We start from the raw sequence: 22,398 nt of genomic DNA, 5'->3' as shown, positions 1-22,398 counted from the left end.
CATTAAGGAACCAAGTAGAAAAGCTTTTAAGTAAAGGTAGAATGCATGTACTAATTACAAACTGCCTGCTTTATATGTTAAGTATTTACAGAAAATAAATGTTAACTGATGGTGAACTGAAATATTCCTACCATATTATTTTACTTTCATGGTGATTTCCAACACAAGAATTCAATATCTAAATTATTATAGCTTGCATACCCAAATGTCACTCTGCACAAATTAAGAACCCTCTTGTTGGGGGTGTACTTCTCTTGAGGACTCACCTATGGTTCACCCATTTGCTTTCAGACATGCACAAGGATTGCAGAGGTGTACAAGAGCATCAGGCATGTGTGCCCTATACTATGGGAACACCACGTACATATGGCGCAGAGAACGGGGCAGGCAAGGGAGAAACAGAGCACCGAAAACAGCCGATGTGAAATGATAGACTCCCCTTCTGAGAACTGTCTCAAGTACTGAGCTCTTTCTTCTTGTCTCTGTTTCCTCATGTGGAGAGGGGCAAAGTGAAAGACAGCCTTCTCTGGAGCTTCTTTCCTTTACGCTACCCATCACGACTGTAATAGGAATCTACATCACAGGGGCAATCAGGTAATTATCTTTTAGATATTAAAGTGGCATAAGGAGAAGTGTTAGCCCAATGTATAGGCTAACAGATCCAATTTCCATGTCCCTGGAGATTAGCTAGGAGACTGGTACAAAGTTTTCCAAAATTCACCTGTTTATAAAATAAATGACATACTGCTTTTTTTGGTTCCCAGACACCTCTCTTTCACATCAATCTTCATAAGTATCTTTAAGGTTTTCTCAGTTTAGATGGTCAAGATTTCATCAGGAAAAACATTAAAATACTGTATACTTAAGATTTTAGCTTATTAATAAAAGATGATCCTTTCATTTCTGATAAATAGAATAGTCATATTACTGGGTTATCAGAATTTTTGATTCATCTATCTTTCTGAAGTACAACTTAAGAGTTGAAAAATAGTAATTGCAATTGAGAGAAATTTTGACTGCAAATAATAGAATACAGTAAAATTAAACTAATTTACAAAATTGTTATGAGACGAATCCTTAATTAGTAGGAATATGAAAATAAGTCAAATCACTGTGAACGTTCTCAAAATGCTGTACAAGCCATAAAACAACGGGATGTAAGACTCTGCCCAGTGCTCAAAAACTTTGGTGTATCAGATGTTGAACACCAAGTGTAATAAATGACCCATGAGTGACACCATTCAAGAAAATAAGCAGATACACGTACCCTTTGTCTTTTGCATGCACATCAGCACCATGCTGGAGAAGAAGCTGAACGATCCGAACTCGGTTGTAGCCTGCTGCTAGATGTAAAGGAGTTGACTAGAAAAGAAAAAGAAACAAAGGTAAAATATCAGGTAAAATAAAGGTAAATAATTCTTATTTTGGCATTTAATCTGTATTTCTTTAAAGGCAGTGAGTGTTAACACATACAGAAAATACTGAGGTGAAGTGCACAAATTCATCTTTCTTAATTGGATAAGAGACAATTCACTCATCTCAGAAGTAAATTCTAATTTCAGTTGTTGTTGCTGTTTATAGTCACTAAGTCATGTCTGATTTTTTTTGCAACCCCGACTGTAGCCCGCCGGGTTCCTCTGTCCATGGGATTTCCCAGGCAAGAATACTGGAGCGTGTTGCCATTTTCTTCTCCAGGGGATCTTTCAGACTCAAGGACTGAATCTGCATCTCCTGCATTGGCAGGAGGACTCTCTACCTCTGAGCCACCAGGGAAGCCCTGTAACTTCATGTCATTCACCTATTTCTCCTGGTGGTTTTTTTAAAGCCTTCAGTTATCATGCCCTACTCTATCTACTCTACATTATTTCTTAGTTTCTTTACATCAAGGACCATTCCAACTGTTCTGGGATGTCAGAGTTCATATTCCCCATAACTGGAAATATTCTTCTTTATCCTACTTATGCCTTGTCCACCATTCAAATTCTAACTTTTAAATCCCAATTCTATTATAAAGAGCTAGCTTTCAGAATTCCTCCGTAATAGGAAAAGCTGAAAAACATCTCTAAAGAATATCTGAAGAAATTCTAGTGGAAAAAAAAAAACAAAACAAGATAACGGACTGTATTCATCCCACCAGACTGCTGCTAGCAATGGGTCAAAACTAACTTCCTACCTTAGTAGGATATGCAATGAAATATGCCAAGATGGTATTTAATTTATATGCAGTATAAATACAAGAGGAAAATAAAGTTTCTCTTCAACAAATTTGTCACATTTTAATTTGACCCGTTATCAAAAGGTTCTCTGCTCACATATAATATGAAAATGAAAAATAATCAAACTTCTTACCTTTAAAAAAAATCAGAAATAACGTTATTTTAATTAAAAGTTTCTCCACAATCATAGCAATTTCCCTACCTCTACTCATTCACTTCAAGTTTAAATACTGCAATGGCTTCTCATAAGCAGTGGGATTTTAAAAGATTTTCATTTTATTTTCTTCACATATTTTGTCAAGATACAAAAGAATTACTAACTACTGTATTACCTATTACTGCTTTCAAGGCACCCCATACATTTTATTTATTCTGACAGTCTCTAACTTTAGGAATTATTCTTGAGCAAAACATAGCTAATAACGAGGTCGGGTAGATAGAAGAAGGTCCTGAATAGGAAGTCAGGAAACCTGATCACAGTCCTGGGTCTTACAGAACTGTAAACATCATGTTAACTACCAGCTTAGCTTTCTCACCTGCAAAATGGAGATAAAACCACTCCTCTTGGCTATTTCAAAACAGTGTGCAAAGTTTTCTCCCATATTTAAACACCTTTAAAATGTAAAATGCCATATGAAAATTGATGATTAAAATTTCTGAATCATCAAACAACAAGCCTGTCCAAGTTTCTGCCTTCAGACACATGTCAAATGTTATTGCAAATACCTCCAAGGACTATCAAGTTATTTTCAGGACTTATTTTCCCATTCCTTTAACATTTTAAAGATGTCGTTTCACTATCTTCTGGCTTATACTCTTTGAGACTAGAAATCTGCCTACATTCTATCTTTATTCCTGTGTACATGTGGTTTTTCCTCTGGACACATTCATAATTTCTCTTTATCATTAAGAGACATTAAGCAATTTGATTCGTGATGTACCCTGGTACAGCCTTTTTCTTCTTTTTTTGGTATATGTGAGTGCCTGGGGCTGGCTGAGTTTCTTGGATCTATTATGTATAGTATTCACCAAATCTGAAAAACTTTCAGCTATTATTTCTTCAAATATTTTTCTGCCTTCTCTCTCACCATTCTCTCCTTATACAGATGTTAGACTGCTTTTGAAGCTTGCTTTTAAGAAGAAAAGAAGGGAGGGAGGGATAGAGGGGAGATGAGAAGGGAACCCAAAGGGAAAGAATACGAAGTTCGGGTTTATTGAGTTTGAAGTGCCCATAAGATACCCTGGCGGTAATGGGGCTGAGAATGGAGTTTTGGAAAGATCACTCTAGTTACTCAATAGACTGGACTGGGAGGGCAAATCTGACGGCAGCAAGACCTGAATAGAAGCCTGCAGGACTAATCTAGGAGAGAGAGAATGACAGTGTCAGTTAGCAAAATGACAGCAGCATCTAGGCAGAGACAGATGAGCTACAGGAGCAGATGAATTCGTAGGCAGTGAGTGCTGAACACGCTGGATGAAACTTTCCCAGCAGTCATTCTACTGTGGATGCTAATTATGCAAACTAAATAGTATCACTGGAAGGCGCATAAAAGTCTGTGAAATGCGTGCAGTAAATCTGAGGAAATGGTATAAAGCAAAAAGAAAAAGTACAAATTGAGAACAAAGGGTGATTTGAACAAGCTTCTACTACTGAGCCCAGGGGTTTTTCCTCTAGAAAAAAATTTACAACTAAACATTATATACTAAATGCTATCTTCCGATGCAAAGCAATTAAAATCACATGGTGCAGGACTAAATTTAGTGAATGGTTACCACAGTGTCAACTTTATACCTCAAATACCAAATGGCAAAACAACGGTAAGAGTAATTTTCTAAATGCTAGGATAATTAACAGAGTATAATTTTGTTTTTGGGAGAAAAAAAAAGCAGACCCATGTACTCACACATGGTGCTTGATAATTTTGTGGTGGCTGTAAATCAGTAAACACAAGAATCAAACATTTAAGGCATCGCTGTGGACAGGACAGCACAGCAATCTGTCAGTTTGCGTATCTCAGATTTACTTTTAAAACAGACTTTTTTGCTGTGAATACTTTAAAAGTCAAACATGTAGAGTGATAAAATATGAAACAACTGCAAACATAATAGCTCTATCAAAAAACCTATCTTAATACTATTCTGCTGTAAGAGATTGGCTATTACTACTATTTTTATATTGTAAAATGTTTATTCAAAAAAGAATCCTTACTTAAATCCCATAATTCAAAGTTTTCTTCTTGGAATCAGGCCATAAGAGAAGAAAGAAACATATATGTATATTTATCTTTGCTTCTTATGATACAGATTTGAAGCACACAATAATGCATTAATTTATCCTAAACTTTATACATGCATAGCTAAAACAGGAACAACAACCATTCTGTTATAAAATTTTGGATGATAATTACGGCTGACTTGCATTGTTGTACGGCAGAAAACAAAACAGCACTGTAAAAATGTAAAACATTTTAAATGAAAAGTATATAAAAAACTGTGGACACAACTTTGTAACAGAAGTGCAGGCAGCACAGTAAGAAGAAATGATGAGCAGAGACTTTTAAGTTTGGGGTTTGCATGTCTCTTTTACAAAATTTACAAGCTATGTGGCTTTGGACTAGTTTCTTAATGTCTGAGTTGGCTTCTAATATCTATAAAATGAGAATTATAATTCCTACCATGTAAGACTATCTTATGGATTAAAGTTAACTATATAAATAAGCGCCTAATACAGTATCACACAGAAAAAGCTCAACAAATGGTGGTTATTACTTATTATCACCTTATTGAGTATCTTGCACACTTAGAAGTTATTTCCTAATCGTCATTTCTCAGCCGTCATCTTACTTCACCTATTTGCATCATCTGACACAGGTGATCATTTATTCCTTATTGAAATGTTTTTCTCCTTGGTATCCAGGACACCTAGGTACCCACACTTCTTTTCTAGTTGCAGAATTTCCTATGGCTGTTAATGGCAACAAAAAGTATTCACTTAAAAGACTGCTAAAGACTGGTTCTAAAACTGTGTGCCACTATCTTATACTTTAACACTTGTCACAAAATAACACAGTTAAACATTGATATTTATGTGTCTGTCTCCTCTAATCCACTGTGAGCTTGTTGAGAATGAGGAGTGTATTTTAATTTTATGTTTGAAGGCTTAACACAGTGCTTCATGCTAGTAATGAAATGAAAGTTATAGTTTGCTTTTGATTTACATTAGTGAAAGAGAAGAGGGGATACATATAATCCAGCTTGGTGAATATGACTTTGAATTTGTGTAAAAGATTTATACCACGTTTCAACACAGGCCTGTGTGATGTATGAAGCATTCCCTAAGAAAGAACAAAACCACAACTGCGAAGCCATGATGTGAGTCAACAGAGAGTTGCCTAACTTCATGATGTATAGTGTATTTCGGTTTTCATTAAGATTTTCATTTTGACCTAGATGAAATCCTCTGGGATTTTTCAGGCTAGGGTAATCAATTCATCTTGGTTTGCTCAGGCCATTCCTAGTCTCAGGAAACCCATTCACCCCAGGCAAACTGGGATGGTTGATAATCCAACTCTAGGCAGACTTCAAGCTGAATGACTCTTGGATTCTGGACCTGTCTCAAGTCAGAAAATAGCATGTGTGTCTCTGAGTGTGTGCGCCAAGGGCACACATGCATTTGCGATGAGGTAAGACTTACTGCTGCTGCTGCTAAGTCACTTCAGTCGTGTCTGACTCTGTGTGACCCCATAGATGGCAGCCCATTAGGCTCCTCCATCCCTGGGATTCTCCAGGCAAGAATACTGGAGTGGGTTGCCATTCTTTATCCAACAAACTCCTTTCCTAAAGATAGGCACTACTTATAGTTGTATCATCTGAGATATTTTTCTATGTTATATGAAGGCATGTTTGTTTTCCTCTGAGTTCTTTGTCCTGTTGCTTTTGTCACACAAGGCTTCCCTGGTGGGAAATGCTCAGATGGGAACGAATCTGCCTGCAATGCAGGAGACCTGGGTTTGATCCCTGAATTGGAAATATCCTCCAGGGAAGGGTATGGCAACCCACTCTAGTACTCTTGCCTGGAGAATTCCATGGACAGAGGAGCCTGGCAGGCTAAGTCCACAGGGTCACAAAGTTGTACACAACTGAGGGACTAACACTTTCACTTGTCACACACAGATTACACAATATTCTTCTGAATTGGCTTTTTTTTTTTTCTCTTAAAAATACTAGTACATATAGGTCCATCTTATTCTTTGTATAGTATTTCCACTGTGTAAAGTGAAAGTGAAGTCGCTCAGTCGTGTCGGACTCTCTGCGACCCCATGGACTGTAGCCTACGAGGCTCCTCTGTCCATGGGATTTTCCATGCAATAGTACTGGAGTGGATTGCCATTTCCTTCTCCAGGGGATCTTCCTGACCCAGGGATCGAACCCGGGTGTCCCACATTGTAGACAGACGCTTTACCATCTGAGCCACCAGGGAAGTCCTGTGCTATAATTATTTAATAACTATCACCTTGTCAGTTCAGTTCAGTTGCTCAGTCGTGTCCGACTCTTTGCGACCCCATGAATCGCAGCACACCAGGCCTCCCTGTCCATCACCATCTCCCAGAGTTCACTCAAACTCACATCCATCAAGTCAGTGATGCCATCCAGCCATCTCATCCTCTGTCGTCCCCTTCTCCTCCTGCCCCCAATCCCTCCCAGCATCAGAGTCTTTTCCAATGAGTCAACTCTTCGCATGAGGTGGCCAAAGTATTGGAGTTTCAGCTTTAGCATCAGGACTGATCTCCTTTAGAATGGACTGGTTGGATCTTATAAACAGAAGGAAATAGCAACCCACCCCAGTACTCCTGCCTGGAGAATCCCATGGATAGAGGAGCCTGGCAGGTTACAGTCCATGGGGTCGCAAAGAATAGGACATGACTGAGTGACTAACACCTTATAAATGGACATTTATAAATGCTCCATCTCTGCTCTGGCTATCTTAACAAAACATATCTCATTCAAACTTACCATTGGTTAAGACAGATCAGTGTGCCCCTTCTACAAATAAAATACTGTATCAGCCATTAATATAAAACTCTCAGGAAGATATAATAAATGCATAATCAGAGCTTATTAAATTTCCTTTAGGCATAGAGTGTGAGGTATAGCTAAGAAGTTCTTTGAGACAGTGAAACTTAAATCAGCATCAAACCAAATTAAAAGCCAGAGAATCAATACGGGCATGAGTCCATGGAAATAACTATATCTCATCACTGACACCTGTCTTTAGAATAGATATTTTACATAGTATCATAACAATAACAAGTTTCCTTGTAGCTTCTCAACTCTTGAGCTATTATAAAAATAATTTAAAAGAGAAAAACTATCTGCAGAATGAAAACTGATGAACCAAAGTAGAAATAAGACTTTAAAAAGATACCTTAATTCAGTTCTTTCCCCAGTATCTCCTTTAAACTTTTCTTTTTTCTACAGACCACACATTATTAGATCTTCTAATAATAATGTTTTCTTTCCCATTATGAGTCTTTTTCTTTGGTGCTGGGACACTTGGTCAGCAGTTCTCTAAAGCAAAGTGCCTAGAGCTCATGCACCTAATAATAGCTACAGTCCCATCACAGTGGACTACATCAAGACTGTTACTTTTCATTAGTAAGACATACTATTCCTACAACCTAGGAGCATTTAACCTACTAATGTTTGTAAGTCTCAATCTCTGAAATAAGAGAGTAATAATAGTACTGGCTTATTTACTGTGTTATTTTCTGGTGAAAATGAAATAGAAGATATAAAAACACTTTGAAATACAAAATATTTTGTTAAAATAATAGCTAAAATCTACTGGGTACTTTCTATGTACTAAAGTGCCTTATATGTATTAATTGCTTACTTTACATAAAAACCACTACCAGGTCTAGAGACTATTATTATCTCCACACAACAGATAAGGAAACTAAGAAACATGGGGATTAATATGGCAAGCTAATAGCAGAGTCAGATCAAATGCAGGGAAGTCTGACTTCAGAACTCGCACTCTGCCTTCGTTCTTTTCCTTTGGCTGGGTTCTGACCCTCAGATTCTGGAGAGGATGTTCAGAAATGAATGAGTATGGCTGAGAGAGAGGGGAAACTGCTGTTGGTGGGCAGGGATCACTTTGGTAGTTCTGACTCAACTCAGCATTCAAATCAGACCCTATCAATATTGAGAGTGTGCCATACTATTGGATGAGTGCCCCAGAAATGGAGGACTTCTTTTTTTAAAAAAAATTGAAGTACTGTTGTGTTATTTTCAGGCATATGGCAAAGTGATTCATATATATATATATATATACACTTTACCATTATAGGTTATTATAAGATATTGAATACAGTTCCCTGTGATACACAGTAGGTTCTCGCTGTTCATCTACTTTATACATAGTAGTGTGTATCTATTAATCCCAAATTCCTAATTTATATCTCCCCTTCCTTTTCCCCTTTGGTAACCAAGAGTTTGTTTTCTATATCTGTTAGACTGTTTTGTAAATAAGTTCATTTTAGATATCATATGATATTTGTCTTTGTCTTCCTTTGCTTAGGAAGTAAAAGATAATCTCTAGGTCCATGTGTGTTGCTGCAAATGGCATTATTTCATTCTTTTTTATGGCTGAGTAATATTCCATTGTATATGTACATCATGTCTTCTTTATCCATTCACCTGTTGATAGACACTTAGGTTGCTTTCATGTTCTGGCTATTGTAAACAGTGCTGCTGTGAACACTGGAGTGTATATATCTTTTTGACTTAAGAGTTTTCATCTTTTTCTGGATACATGCCCAGGAGAAAGATTACTGGATCACTTGGTAACTTTATTTTTTTTTAGAAACCTCCATACTGTTCTCCATAGTGGCTGCACCTATTTACACTGCTACCAACAGTGTAGGAGGACTCCCTAGAAATGTAGGACTTCTTAACAAAAGAAGTGATTCAGAATAAGCATCAGAGGACATGGAAGAATAACAGAATACTGAAATTAAAGAAGATAATTTATCTGCTTCTTTCCTAGTGCTGGATTTTTCTATGTATCTCTAATGGATGGTCATTTGGTCTCTTCCTGAACTAAATCCCTCCAGTTGATTCCAGTGCTTCTTCTGACTGGGTCAGTATCTCTCCTTAAAGTGTGAAATTCTAAGTTTGGTGCTAAATCCAGAGATGATCTGTTGAGCCAGATCAAGTAGAGTGAGATGACAACCTATCAGAGTTATTGGAGGGAAGCTTCCAACACTGTACTGGGAGGCTGGACTAGCTACCATTTAAGTCCTCTTCCAAATAAAGTTCAACGAGGTAGAATAATGATTGATATTTTACAGCCTCAAAGAGAACGCCTTTCCAAAGTAACATATGTAGTTATCTTTAGGAAGGAACCTAAGGCACTTGAAAATTTGTAGAATTTATGAAATAACTAATAACATAAAACTTCTATACTTCAATTGCCTTAATAGTAAAAAGTTTATTTTTTTAAAGTAAGACTATAAAGGACTATCGGACAGGGGAAAGGAAATGAACAGACAAGAAAGAGCAGGTAATCCACGGGGTAATCTTTGTGAGGGCAAAGCTCTGAATGCCAACTTAATTAAATTTTAACTTAACATTATCATTGTGGAAACTCCAAGGGGATTCTTCAACAGCCAGAAATTTGTGTTTCTCTTTACCAGCCGCAGAACCAGCAGAAGAATTGAAATGTATGCATGAAAATGAGTTCCTAGCATCCTCTCACAGGGTTTGTATGGGAAAGAAAAAAGAATGTTTAGCAGTTTCAGGGGGTACAATGTTAATTTTGCATTGTTTAATGAGAAACAGCTGGCAGACTTTATGGAAATCAGGTTGCGTGGTCTGACAGTAGCCTGATGTTTTATACTTTTCAAAAGAAAAGTTTTTGGACTATTCGAATCTCACCTGAATTCCTTTTTACAATTAATATTTACAATCTAAGGTTTTCAAATCTAAACATCAAAGATTCTAACTAAAGTTCAACAGACAGATGCCTTATTCTGTAAGTACAAGGAAACGAGTCCACCGAGTTTCATTTAAAGATTATTTATGGGGAAATCATTTCACCTTAGACCCTTGGGGAGTCATTTAAAATATAAACTGTGAGAATGAGAAATTCCTTTAGCTGATTTTAGTGTCTCCAGAGCTCCAGGACTTGGGAGACAGAGTGTCATCTCAAAGTTCCTTCAGTGATCAAGTCCTGTTATTTCTGAGTTTGCACATATGAATTCAGCAGCCAGAGGCAGCCAGGTGCGGAGATTTCCAGCTCTATTTCTTGCCCAAGTAGGTATTCCCTGCCCAAGGTTTCCAAGCTCCACTCTCCACAGTGGCAGCACCAATTTACATAGCCACCAACGGTGTAGGAGGGTTCCCTAAAAATGTAGGACTTCTTAACAAAAGAAGTGATTCCTTGCCCTTACTCAACTCTAAGGGTATTGCGCCCTCTCAGAATCTAGGAGATAACTTTAAAGGGCATTTTTATGGTATTCAGAGTAGGGGATTATCATGTTACTATTGAAAAATAAAAATATCTTTACAAAAGGAAAAAATCAACATATAAAGTATTTAATATTTAGTTGATTTCCAAATTTACTAACTTGATTACCCAAATATGTATTTGGGTAAATATGAATGGTATTTATAGTGTTTTTAAGTTTTACTCTTGATGCCATTTTTAGCAGAGAAGGACATTTTATTAGTCACTGAAAATAGTCTTCTCTTAAAAAAGAATATTATTTAGATTCTTAATACTTTTAGAAATTTCCTTTTATAATTCTAAATTAATTGAGGAAGTGAGGGAATGGATGAATATGCTTTTGTGTGTGTGTGGAGATTTCATGAGCAATTATTATATTTTTAAAAAAAGGCAGCATACAAAAATAACCAGGTGAATGTTTGGGTTGCCCTTCCGGAGTATATGTTGAAGCCCCAGCCCTCACTGTGACGGGATATTCCAGGAGACAGAAGATAGGACTTCCAGGAGATAATCAGGGTAGATGAGGTCATGAGGGTAAAAGCCCTCCAGATGGGATTTTGTGCCCTTATAAAGAGACAGCCAAGAATTCTTTTTCTCTCTTGGCAAGAAGGCAGCCCTCCACAAGTCAGGAAGAGATCCCCTCCTCAGAAAATGACCAAGCTGGCACTTTGATCTTGGATTTCCTAGCCTCCAGAACTGGGAGAAATAAACTTTTGTTATTTAAACCACCTAGTCTATGGTATGGTAGCCCAAGCTAACTGAGGCACCAGATGGTGGTACACAATGAATGGCTTACATTGTTTTTATATGATGGCCAAACAACTCTTTCTCATAATACCAATCCAAAGCTACAGATAATATCAAGGTTCTTCAATCCATAATGAACTCTCCACTTCTTGCTGCTTCTCATTAGGCCAGAAGAGTTTCTGAAATCAGACTTTCTTTGTAACTAAGGAAGCCTTTTCACAGACTAAGGTTCACCCTTCACTTAAAAGGATTTAAGAGCTGATGGGGGAACACTCTATTTCAAGTGATATTAAATAAACAGTTTAGGCCAAAGAGATCATAACCAATAATAATCATCAGAGAACTATTTTAAAATATCTTTACCATGTAATAATTGATAAATAATTATATGTAAATAACACCACTGACAATTCCACTACTGAGGAACTAGGAATAGCATTAGAGTGACCTTCTGTGTTTCTTCCTAATCTCCTATTCCCTTAACACTCTGCCAGATGGATGTTTTTCAAGCTACTGCTGCAGTTGTAATTTAACCTACCCTGTAAAGTTTGGTTCATTTGGAAAGACAGAGGAATCACTTTAGATTCTTACAAGGCTATACTGAAGTGTCACGTTTGTAATTTCGCTTCTAAATTGAATTTTAATAATGAATCATACTCATAGCAAAATGATTTCATACTCACTCCTTTTTTTATCCCTCAACTTGTCTATACGGAAAACTGCAGGAAACTTGGGTCTTTTGGATATGAGTATAGGAGAAACCAGGGGCTTCCCTGGTGGCTAACTGGTAGAGAACCTGCCTACCAATGCAGGAGATGCGGGTTTGATCCCTGGAGATCCTCTGCAGAAAGAAATGGCAACCCACTCCGGTATTCTTGCCTGGGAAATGCCAAGGATGGAGGATTCTAGTGGGCTCCAGTCCACGGGGCTGCAGAGTCAAACACAGCCTAGTGACTTAATGCGAGCATATAGGAGAAACCAAAGTTCAGAAGAGGGTGGCTAAGCTGAGCTAAACTGAACTCCTAAGTTTTACCACCTGCTTTTTTACACATACCCCTTTCTACTAAAAATTTTTTTCTCAAAGAGAGAAACAAAACATGGTTGGCATGGGTACTAATTACCCTCACCAGTAGAGATGTCACGGTAGACAAAATAGAGACTGTTTTAGTAGAAGTGATTCCCTAATGAAAAATAAAGAAGGCATTTTCAAGCCTTTATTGTTATAAAATGAATATACACAAGCATAAAGATTTTATACAGTATATCCCAACACCAGCAGGCAAGAACACTTGCTCTCAGTGATTTCTGCCTTACAGTATCACACGCACTACTCAGTAAGATGTACTTTAAAGAAGTGATTTGATTAGGTACATAATTTAAGTATTTGAAGAGTTCCCTCATGCAGACTTAACTGCACTTTGACCTTCCTATAATCCCAAGCAACATCTAAATTATGAGCCAGAAAAGCTGGAAATTAAAAAATGCTCTGACCTTTTCTAAACCAAGATTTGGCAAGAACAGAGGAGGATGATAAAGGCCACTGAAAGCCACAGGGATCTACACATGTGTCCTCAGATAACACTAAGACTTTCTTAAAGGTGAAAAATGCTGTATGTAAACTTTATTCTAGATATCAGGTGTGTTTTATCTCATGTAACACTACTGACTCTTACTGACTCTTACATAATCCAATTCTGTATTATTAACTCTGATGAAAAACAACAAAACACATAAAAATCTTAAGATGTTAGAGCTGAAAGGTAAATCTGAGTTCATGAGGCCCAAACCCATCATTTCTTAAGCTAAAAGACTGAGAACTCAAGAGATATAATAAAACTTGCCACGATCATACAGTTAGTAATAATTTTAACTTAAAACTTGGTCTTTTAGCGTCAATGTTCTGCTTTTTCCTGCAATGTCATGACCAAAAAGATGTGCATAAATTTTGTGTTTGTGTTTTTTTTTTTTTTGCATTCTGAGGGGAAAGTATCTTAAATTATAAGATATAAAATAAGTGAGCATATCAAAAGAAATAAATGTTTGGTGATTTATTTAAAAATGTTCACTTGTTCTTTCAAGTAGCTAAGAAAGAACCATTTTCAGTAATCCACCTGATAAGAGACACAAACTTTCTTGCCCAATAGATAATATGCACTGAGTTATAGAATAGGCACTGAGCTGTATTTTCGCATAGGGTATTTCAGTTAGCTACTAGTACATAACACACTACCCCTAAAATGGTAGGTTACTTGGGTGGTTCTTCTGCTCTGTGTGGTATGAACTAGGTGTTAGGATGGTTAGTGTCACCTGGAGGCTAGACTGGACACTCAACTGAAGCTAAAAGTCTAGGACACGTGGAGAGTTAAAAGTCATTCAGAGGGTGGGATGACTTGAGAGAATAGCATTGAAACATGTAAATTATCATATGTGCAACAGATCGCCAGTCTAGGTTCGATGCATGAGACAGGGTGCTCAGGGCTGGTGCACTGGGATGACCCTGAGGGATGGGATGGGGAGGGAGGTGGGAGGAGGGGTTCAGGATGGGGAACACATGTACACCCGTGGCTGATTCATGTGAATGTATGGCAAAAACCACCACAATACTGTAAAGTAATTAGCCTCCAATTAAATAAATTAAAAAAAAAAAAAAAGAAAAGAAACATAAAAAAAAAAAAAAGAGTCATTCAGATGGTTAACCAAGCTTGGTGGGGGTTTTGGCTAGAGGCCTCAGTTCTTCGTTTTCCACGTGAACTTCTCCACACAGCTGCTTGTGCTTCCTCACGGTGTGGCATCTGGGTTCCAAGAAAGAGTATTCCAAGAGCAAGAAACTGCAGCTACCAGGCCAATTCCATGGGCTAGTCCCAAACCTGGCATAGCATCACTTCAACTTTATTCATCAAAGCAGTCCCAGTCGTTGTTCACAGGTTGTATGGGAAAGGACCAGTCAAGACCATAAATAATGAGAGGCATGGTTCACTGAGGGATCTTCAAAGTAACAATGTGAAGATTGTTAATATCCATTCCAACATGATATTTAGAGAAGACTTACACTGAAGGAGAAAGCTGTTCACCAAGAATACCGTATGAGAATACGACAAATTCATATAATCCTAAAATTTAAGTATGAATACAAAAAACATTGCACTAATCCTATTTATCCTTTGTACCTCACTGGATGTGCTTAAAATGGAATTCAGATGAACATCATGGAATTATTTTTCAGCCAGATATTAATTTTTAATAAAGATATTCTTAAAATGGGCATATGTGTCTTATGAACACATTTCTCAATTTATAATCTGTGAAAATAAATTTATTTATTACATGTGATATGGGGTGGGCAGGGAACAAAGACCAAGTTTCAAGACAATTAATTCAACTGAATGTGTTACAGATTACCTGGTAACTTACATTTTATCTAAATGCCACCTGGGACTGAGCTTGGATAATATACAATTTAAGTGGAGAACTGCTACTGCTACTGTTAAGTCACTTCAGTCGTGTCTGACTCTGTGCGACCCCAAAGATGGCAGCCCAACAGGCTCCCCTGTCCCTGGGATTCTCCAGGCAAGGACACTGGAGTGGGTTGCCATTTCCTTCTCCAATGCATGAAAGTGAAAAGTGAAAGTGAAGTCGCTCAGTCGTGTCCGACTCTTAGCCACTCCATGGTCTGCAGCCTACCAGGCTCCTCTGCCCATGGGATTTTCCAGGAAAGAGTAATGGAGAACTAGGGACTGTTAAAGTACTCAGAAGTATGTATGTGCATGCTCAGTCACTCAATCATCTCCGATTCTTTGTGACCTCATGGACTATAGCCCCCCAGGCTCCTCTGTCCATGGGATTTCCCAGGCAAGAATACTGGAGTGGGTTGCCATTTCCTTCTCCAGAGGATCTTCTCAACCCAGGCATCGAACCTGCATCCCCTGCAATGGCAGGTGGATTCTTTATCATTGTGTCACCTGGGAAGCCCCAAAACTATGTATATGTCCATTCTAAATATGTTCAAAAGCTTTAAAAAAATGTATCAAAGGAGTGGGGATCTAATTTACTGAGGTTCTATTGTGGGTTATATTAATCACATAATTTCATTTAATCCTCTCAAATGTCTTGTGGAACGGGAATCATTATCCCCATTTGGTAAAGAATACACTGAAAGCTGCAGTGCCATAGCCACAGGCTTAGAAAGCAGACAAGCAGAGAACAGAATCCATCTGTTTGGCCTCAAAGCCTATTTGCTCTTTCAACTCTATCACATAGTTTTTTATGGTATCTTCGAGGGATGGTACTAAACTCTACTTTATTTCTGATTGATCTCCATTAAAAAATAGTTTTTAAACACCTTACTTTCTCCATTTCCAGAGTCTTATTCATTATTTAACTATTTTATGGAAGCAAACATTTACACAGTAGAAATCTGACATTTAAAGAAACTCTTTCAGTAATCTTTCTGAATTTAAAACATGCTTCTCCAGTTGTCTTTCATCTAAATTTGTGGTTTCTTACAGAAGAGCATACGTGTCTAAATACTAATGACTTCAAAATAAAAGAGCTAGGAAAGAAAACCTCACCTCAAATCTACATTGTATAACTGTATCACAGCCATAGGAATCACATTTTTAGGCATTGGCTTCAATGTCCACGATAGTATCTTAATCATTCTATCAATTTTGAACTCCGACTGAACCAATACTATTAAATATACAGTTAGGTCCCATGACATTAGCATAGTGACCTATCCACGGTATGTACTGAGTGTTGACTGAATGAACAAAAGGAGCAGAGAGGAACCACCAGAAATTACACTGAAAATAATGAAAATAAAAATTCCAACCAAACTTTACTTACTTTCAATATTTAGTGATGTAAAGTTACAGAATGGTAGGCACAGAAAATGCATGCAAAGACACATATTTCGGAATACATACAGTAATGTCAAACTCCAATCTATTCCTTGTTATAAGGAGGGGATAAATTTAGGACATTTATTTTGGAAGGGGATAAAGGCAATCAGGGAAGGGACACAAAGAGACCTAAAAGAATTCTGAAAAGGGTTGAGTGTTGGAATAATTTGAGATGTATTCAAATATTTATTTTCATGCACTGTAAAATCCTTATAAAAATTAATATTGAAAAACGAGATGACCACCATCTTAAATTTACATATCAAACAAGACTAGAATATTTGGATAATTGCTAATAAAACATCTGATCTTGACAGAAAATGCTGTAAAGGGAGATTAAAGGACAAGAAATATAAGTTCAAAAATACAAGAATTATAGAAGAGAAGCAATCTGTTTTAAGGACCTGGTCACTACAATTCAAAATAGGAAATTGGAATGCTATGTCTAACTGTATCAATGCCCTATGTTTCTAAAATGGCCAGCATTAGAATACACGTATAATTAAATGAAAGTAGCATTTTAAAACAAAACATTACTAAAAACTTTTTTGCCTTTGCTTTTTAGGGAAAACAACAACTGGAAATTTTTAGAGGAGCCAAGCTCTGCTTTGATTCACATGTAAAATAAAACAAAATATAACAATACAAACTGCTTAAAACCTTATTCACTATTTTCAGACTCTACAGGTTAGAAAACCAAATGTTTGTCGGAAATAAAAATTTTAACCACTCAGATTATTACCTAATTAGATAATCATCAAGTCACAGTATAGAATTAGGAGACTTTAAAATTTACACTGTCATTGTATAAGCCCACATACTACTTGAAAAAGGAATACTAAAGTCTAAAACCCCCACATATAACTTGGCAATTTCTCCACCTGACATTTCCATGGGCTTTTAAAATTTACAAACCAAGAATCACAGTAAAACCAGAGCCAACCAAAGATTCAGGTAAGCATTAAGACAGTCATTTAAAAACCTGTTAAAAATGAATTCGATTCTGCATTGTGCTCTAAAATGCAGAGTCAAGAAATGAAACTTCATATGCCTTACTATACATGTAAAGCATCTGTGTCTTCTTGTTAATGTACCATCGGACTTCCTTAATTCTAGATAAACAAATGAATTAAATGGCCTGGAAAAACACTGAATATATCAGTTAGACTTGTAATTTAGCAGCTAGATTTGCTTACACATTCTCTTGACATCAACAGCAAAAAAACAAAGAGATTTTCATAACTAAAGGATCTTTTCCCAGCCTCCCTCAGCACCTAGATTATCTACCATTCTCTGGCTTCAGTGAAAGTGGTACATCTAATAAGAACTGCTCTGTGCCATAAATAAGGGTAATATCTAAATATGCACGTTATTCAATTTTAATCATGAAATTTTATTTGCATTTTGCATATTGATGAACAATATTGAACGATTTTTTATGTTTTATGCATAGCACCAAAACCCAATAAATGCTTAGGTCTAATTTTCTTTTTCTAGCTAATTTGAGAAAATTGATAATCTAAAAAAGTATAGAAGCACATTTTGGAAAATTATTGCATTATTTATAATGTTACGAGACCTTCAGTATAATAATAATACCTGAGACATTTAAAATGTTCTACCTATTACGCTATATAATTCTCCTCTGTGTTACAATTACTCAAAAATAAATTAATAAAATAATACTAGTAATAATATATAATAACAGAAAATACACAATTTCCCATTCATATACTTCTGAGTTAAATTCCTACATGGCAAAGAGTACAGATTTTTTTTTTTCACTCGAAGGATAAAATTATGTTCTTTAGGGAACATATTCATAGCCTAAGCTTCTTACATGCAAAGTGCCAGGCATGGTCTGGTACAAAAGAGAGCTAACAGACGAGTAGAAGAAAAAGATATGTATGAATAACTACAATTCAAGAACTCTGTGGTAAATGCCACAGAGTAATACAGAAAAAGAACCATAGGAATTTAAATGAGGAATATATTACTTTCAGCTACAGGAATAAGGAAAGGGTATCCTCCTTCGGGGAGAAGGAAAAATAAAGAAGTTCTACCTATTTGTGTAGGGTTGAGGCAGAGAGAAGAGGTAATCTGTTAGTTATCAGAGTTCATGCTCCTTAATTATCATGATTTACTGAGCCAGAAATGGGGTTGTCAAGGTATAAGGGTGAGGAAGGGAGAAATAAGGCTGGGATAGAAACTGACTCCTGTTACAGTAATCTCACATAAATTTTGTAATATTAAAATGGCTGTGAGAAACTGAAGCAGACTGGGTTCTCAGAGAATTCTGTCTAAAGATATAGCTGCACTTACAGACAAGATGGCCTTTTTGTGCGTAGTGATAAAAGTCACCTACCTACTAGGAGGATACAAACAAAACCTGGAACTCAAAGTAACTCAATAAAGTTAAAATTTCCAACACAACTTCACAACTGAAGGGAAAATGAGCAGTTATCATTTGAAAACATCTCCCCAAAGTCACTCATAGTACTGAATAAATCTTTGCTAATTTATAGTTTAATTTATAAATAGTTTAACTTTCCAAGAAAGCAGAAGTCTCTCTTTATTTATTCAGAGATAAATGGAGACACGTTAGATGGATAAATGTTAGGCCACGTGAAATAATATTCAAGCCATCTTCAATAACAACATATATTCAGAAGGATTTAATTCATGCCACTATTATATGAATTTCATTAGAATAGGGATAACAGTGTGGAGGTGCCAAGGAAAGCTGAAGAATTTTAATCTACAAAATTACCACTCAGAGAAAAATGGTTTTTTTAAATGCAAAACAGCTCATTATTTCTAAGGGGGTACCATCTTTCTGATACCATCCATAGCATATTTTTGATATAAATAATTCCAAAGCAGTTAATTATTTAAATATTAGGTACAAGATAATTTTCTTCAGTGTCTACAGATTACTTTAAAATTGTTTTAGGTTTTAAAAATATAAAAGCTATTGTTTAACATTAAAAAATTAATCATCATTTTAAAAAAGACTTTATACTACAAAGTATTTTTAGGTAAACCACTGAAAAACTTTGCAGTTAAATACCAAAGGACATAAAGGGTTACATTTTCAGTCTAAATTCAGCAAGAATACTAAGCAGAGAATGAAGATACCAACTGCACATTTCATATATTACCTTATGATAAGTGTGTATTAATATAGATATTTTTCACTGCTCTAATCTACTTTCAATATATAATGACGAAAACTTAGCCAATGGGGGGGAAAAAAGGCAGGGCTGTTACAACAGACCTGAAAAATCATTTGCATTTTCTCAGCTTGAAAAAGTATTGGTTATCTAGCAAACAAATTTTCCTCTGCCAGAAAGAAACAAAAAATACATATATCCTAACAAAGATGGGTAATTAGGACATAAACAAAAATTTTTAATTTTCATAATCACACACAGAAAATAATATATGTTGTTATAATCATAATCACCGAAAAAGCTGCAGTTCCATTTAACAAATAACTTTCAGTGTCTGACATTTAAGAGAAAGGGCTTAAAATCCTTGCTTCACCAGCTCTATGAATATGTCACAACTGCCAATAACAGATACGACAGCATTTCATTTACAGCAAAAAGATGCCAGTGAAATGCAGCCATATATATATGTATGTGTATATATATGTATACACACACACATATATATGCCAACTTCAAAAATTTTAACGGCAAAGCAAAAAAGAATCATTGAAGGGGAATACTACATCTGAAATGACTTACCTTTCGCCCATCACTTGCATGGCAATTCACATTTAGAGGAGTCAGTAAAGCCATTAGTTTTTCTTCATTACCACTCCTACAAAAAGGTAGGAAGTCAATTCCTATAAAATTATAGTGCTTCTTATGAATATTTATGGATATTTTTCACAACAGAATGGAAAATCATATGACTTCTTTGATTTCTTTTATATGGTTCTGAATGAATGTCTTTTGCTACACTTAATTCAATTCAATCAATATATTCCTAATTAATTTCTGTTAATCATCATATAGTGGTATATCTTAGATAAGGGGGCTTTCTACATTATTATTTGCTTTATTTATCTGCATAAAGTCATGTTCTTAATTACAAACAAACTTTAGTCTGATAAGTGATCTAAAACACTGGAGTTAAACATACAAAATGTTGTAAAAAGCTAATCAATTAAATTATAAATGAACAAGAACAAAAGAAAATGGATGAGAATTTTAACATTTACTTTATGCCCCTCATTCAAGCTTGGCTAGAAAAATTTCTAGAGAGAAATACAGATATAGTTATTTAAATACTTCAAGAATATGAACTGAAGAGCTGGGCAACTCGGTTTGCAGGTACCTTAAGAAATGTTCCAAATAAATTAACCTTATAATCATCACCATATTGAAAGACAGTCTCATTTAATACACTAACCATGCAAAATAAAGTATACAAAGATTTAGTATAAGGTCTTATCCACATTATTGCATAAAATCCAAGCAAGACAATAACATGCTTTAATTTTTATAGACCTCTACCTGCCCTCCCCCTTTTCTCCCTTAAATGCCTGATACTCACTTAAAATGAATGGAATCACTTACCTAGCAGCTTCTAGGAGTTCGTCTTTCTTGTATTCACCTAGATGATTGCAAAATATCATGCTGTTAGCATTTGGCAGAAGACAGATTAAGAAATGCAGTAGGCAGCAAATAGAGAATTAAATAGAGAAGAACAGAAAAAGAGAGTCCACACCCCGCTGGGTGATGGAGCCGTGACGTTAGCCAGCTTGTGAAGGCAGCATCACCAGTGCCTTGGAGACGGGCAGCAAATTGACGCAGCTTCTTGTCCAATCCTCAGATGAAATAGCTTTCTTCAGACGACCAATGAATGCTAAATCCCGTGTCCAGAAACACATTCCCTCTGATAACAGCATGCCAGTTGAAGACAATGTCCCCTCCCCCCTTTTCTATTCAGACTGTCACAGTATACTTGTGAGGCATAATACATTCTGAGACAAAAGCAAAATAATGTGGCTGTTTAAAGGTACAAATTACTAGTCTTCAAAAATCCTCAATTTTATTTTAATGACACGGAAAGTTTTTTTCCAAAAAAAAAAAAAAAAAACCCCACACAACCATTAATTACCATTGCTGAGCTTTATAGCAGTAGAAAAAAAAAATCAGGATCATGAAGCCTTTGCCTCAATAGGGTGAGTCTGTAGACTAGAAATACGTGAACTACGTACCAAATGCTGTGAACCCCTTGGAGGCAGTGCTCTAAAAACCCATGAATATGTTCTTAAATGACAATAATATTCTAGCATGCTGCAATCTACACTTTATGCAAATTCAATACCAAATTTTAAAAACAATAAATATTAAAAATATTTTTTTAAAAAAAGCCTAGGGTCTCTGAGAATGAGCAGACATTCGTCTATTAAGATATGGATAATATTTTTCCATTCTATTGCTTAACACACCAAAGACTGAAAATAGGTATATACTTTAGAATTTTCAACACAGATTTCTTAGGGCATTCAAGAACTAAAAAGCAAGTCTTTGCCAGCACAATTGAAGGACAAGGAATTTTAATAATATAGAGTTTGCTCACTGAATGAATAAAAAGAACAGCTAGGACCATGATTCAGCTATAATATGCTGACTCAGTTTGCTATATCATTAAAGAAATAATTACATAAAATGTCTAAGCAAATAGTTATATGAAGGCAAATGTTAAGTGTGTATACATATATATATGTATAAGAAATAAAATTTTAGATTAAGATGTTATAACTCTATTAAGAAATAAGCTTAAATTACTTTTAAAAATCTTATCACTTATAAGCATGAATTTTTTTTGCATTTTGTTTGCTCTGCTACATAATGTGGAATACTGATAGAAATATTTTAAGGCCATTTCAGGACCATTAAGCATATGTTTAAATTCTATAACCCTTCATTAGCAAATATTTTTTTAGTTTAAACATTTCTCTTGATTCTTGGGTTGATTTTATTAAAATCTAGGAACTGTAAGCAGT

The 22,398-nt window shown here is 35.9% G+C and overlaps 1 protein-coding gene across 1 annotated transcript in view; it reads right to left on the bottom strand.

Annotated features, from left to right (window-relative positions):
* The window catches only part of TNKS (tankyrase), a 161,550-nt gene that overhangs the window by 58,529 nt on the left and 80,623 nt on the right, over positions 1 to 22,398 (bottom strand). The window contains exons 4-6 of the mRNA XM_061404385.1: positions 20,963 to 20,999; positions 20,126 to 20,201; positions 1,268 to 1,362 (exon numbers count right to left, since the gene is read on the bottom strand). Coding sequence (XP_061260369.1) covers positions 1,268 to 1,362; positions 20,126 to 20,201; positions 20,963 to 20,999 — 208 coding nt within the window. The remainder of the gene's footprint in view (positions 1 to 1,267; positions 1,363 to 20,125; positions 20,202 to 20,962; positions 21,000 to 22,398) is intronic.

Source organism: Bos javanicus, chromosome 27, assembly GCF_032452875.1.
Source record: "Bos javanicus breed banteng chromosome 27, ARS-OSU_banteng_1.0, whole genome shotgun sequence".
Lineage (NCBI taxonomy): Eukaryota > Metazoa > Chordata > Mammalia > Artiodactyla > Bovidae > Bos > Bos javanicus.
The sequence above is the reverse complement of the archived record's forward strand: the minus strand, read 5'-3'. Positions and strand labels throughout refer to the sequence as shown.